The 2,283-nt window shown below is 49.6% G+C and overlaps 1 protein-coding gene across 1 annotated transcript; it reads left to right on the forward strand.

Annotated features, from left to right (window-relative positions):
* Positions 1-1,240: 1,240 nt before the first annotated feature.
* Positions 1,241-2,057, forward strand: LOC128276784 (MKRN2 opposite strand protein-like). Its single transcript, XM_053015244.1, has 4 exons — positions 1,241-1,368; positions 1,441-1,518; positions 1,573-1,881; positions 1,943-2,057. The coding sequence occupies exons 1-4, from the start codon at positions 1,241-1,243 to the stop codon at positions 2,055-2,057; spliced, it is 630 nt and encodes a 209-aa protein (XP_052871204.1).
* The last annotated feature ends 226 nt before the right edge of the window (positions 2,058-2,283 follow it).

Consider the following 2,283-nt stretch of genomic DNA (forward strand, 5'->3'; position numbering starts at 1 on the left):
GGTACACGGGTACCTGCATATTTCATTACATCAAGAAATAATGAACGTACACGAAATCAAACGCATTACGCGTAACTCGCGGCGTGTCGGTCCGGTTCCGCTTTCGGTCGATATTAAATGAGAAAATAATGGGAAAAGGAAATTGGAACCAATAACCTCATTCGAACTCTGACTCATTTATCGCCCCCACTCCTGGCACTCCTTAGGAGGACACTGTGGACGAGACGGGATTACCTATTGAGATCATCGATGCACACACCGTAGACACAGGGATTGCTGAGGCAAGCGAACCCCGCACTGGATAGGTGTAAAAGCGAACCGGAAGTGACGCAAACTATCAGCAGCACTAATCGCGGGCTAGCACAGTGTGTCCTTTGTAGCATGCTCTTAGTTTTCATACACAGGCCATTGGTGCCACCAACGCGGTGATCGGTTGTCTCACGCACGTGCTTGCCATCGTCTGCCATTATCGGGTCAGCAATTAATGGGCTTTTGCTTCCTGTCCCGGGGTCCCTCACTATATTAGACACTCAAGTTAATACACTTTTACAGGCCTATTTTCAACGTGTCCCACATTTCCACTTCCGTGTTGCAGCACGTTCGAAAGCACACTATTTACAGCCTATCAATAGCGATGGCACTCGTCGGTCCGTCGATCCCGGTTGCTTTCGGTTCTACTTTCGATGCACGTATGTACCAAGTCCGCGGGAGGAAGCACTTTTCGGGCCTTTCGTGTCCCTACCCCCAACACCCCAACCCTCTTTGCCGCTGCGGTTAACCGTGCGCGCTACTCGTCGTGACGCTTTGGCTCCGTCGTATCCTAGTGCCACAACACAACACTCCCGTGGATCCCTTTGGGTTCGGTTCGCGCGTTGCCAGGGAGACAAAAAATAACAACCGATTTCAGCTGATCCGCCGAACGCAGACGTGGGTTTTAATATTCTCGAGGGACCGCGGACCATGCACGGGGTGCTGGGACACACGGGTTTGTTTGCTAGAGCGCGCGCGGGAATCGCATCCGACGCTTTATTATGTTTCAGCATGCAATTGTAGCACCCCACCGTTGGTGGCTTTGCCGGCAATTGGAATGGAGGAACGCAAGCGAGAGAGTTTGTAAAGTTTGTTGCTTCTAGTAATGAGCACGTGGGTATGAATCCCGGGCGCCTTTCCGTTCCGTTTTTCATTGGCATCGCATTTTAATTGTACTATTCTTTTGCTTTCTATCTCGTTCCAGTGTGTGATGCGTATGGAAAGGGATTTAATATGTTTCCGGCACTGTGGCGAGACGATCTTTGTGTACCAAACCCTGTCTTCGTGTCCACTGTGCGGTGATCCTTTGAGTAGCGACCTAGACGATTCTCCTTTAACGTAAAGTTAGACTGTAATCGCTCTGCTATTTTTATTTCGAACCCGATCCAATCCATGCGTGTTCCGTTTCAGCCTGCCATGTCCGTTCATCCGAGCCTCTCAGCATCCCTGCGCCATTGTGCTGCGCCCATCGCGTGGAGATTTTTTGAGGTACGCGAACGCCCGTGCAATCAATCGAGCAACCTATAGACGACTTTCCATTAGTTCATTTCAAAATCAAGAAAACCTACACATAGCACTGACTTCGCTGAGCGGAGACATTACTGAATACGACACCGAGGGATTAGTGACAACGTCGGCAAAGGATAGTGACGATTGGAACCAGTGTCTCCTGGTGGCACAAGTACCGGAAGGGTGGTACGATCGGTGGGAAGAAGTGCTAGCCACCTGCAGCGACCGGTGCAGATGGAGTAAGGACACGTACCACGAAGCATCAAACAACTGCTACTCATTCGTGCTGTCGTTTCTGGTGAAGCTTGGCTACGAAGAATTCTCGCCCTTTTGCCACGATAAGTAAGTACAAGTGGCCAGTGCTCTGGTTGTCGCGATTAATCAGTATCCTATTCTGTTGCAGGTTTTTATTTAGTGAACAGTACATCGTGCCGAAGACGCAAAACGCCGCCAAGTTCATTACAATCCACCGCAAGCTGCAGTCGTTCGGCTATTGGATCGACGAGCAACAGCAATAAAGCAATTTGAATGAAATATGTTAACAATTTTGTCTTCAAAAAAAAGGAGATTCGAACGTCGATTTAACCTTTCAAATTTAACCTTACTTACTTACTTAATCCGGCTACACATCCGGCAAGGAAACTTTCCACCGCTCGCGGTCGAGAGCCTTCGTCCACCACATATCAATACCGGCCGATATCGCGTCCCGGTCGACGCAATCTCTCCATCTCACACGGGGCCTAC

The sequence above is a fragment of the Anopheles cruzii genome, unplaced genomic scaffold (assembly GCF_943734635.1).
Source record: "Anopheles cruzii unplaced genomic scaffold, idAnoCruzAS_RS32_06 scaffold02439_ctg1, whole genome shotgun sequence".
Lineage (NCBI taxonomy): Eukaryota > Metazoa > Arthropoda > Insecta > Diptera > Culicidae > Anopheles > Anopheles cruzii.

What these genes read in the sequence shown, in the direction of transcription:
- LOC128276784 (XM_053015244.1), top strand. Translation starts at nt 1,241, where the DNA reads ATGCGTATGGAAAGGGATTTAATATGTTTCCGGCACTGTGGCGAGACG. An exon ending in CTAGACGATTCTCCTTTAAC is followed by an intron (nt 1,369 to 1,440) that starts GTAAAGTTAGAC and finishes GTTCCGTTTCAG; the next exon opens with CCTGCCATGTCCGTTCATCC. An exon ending in TCGCCCTTTTGCCACGATAA is followed by an intron (nt 1,882 to 1,942) that starts GTAAGTACAAGT and finishes ATTCTGTTGCAG; the next exon opens with GTTTTTATTTAGTGAACAGT.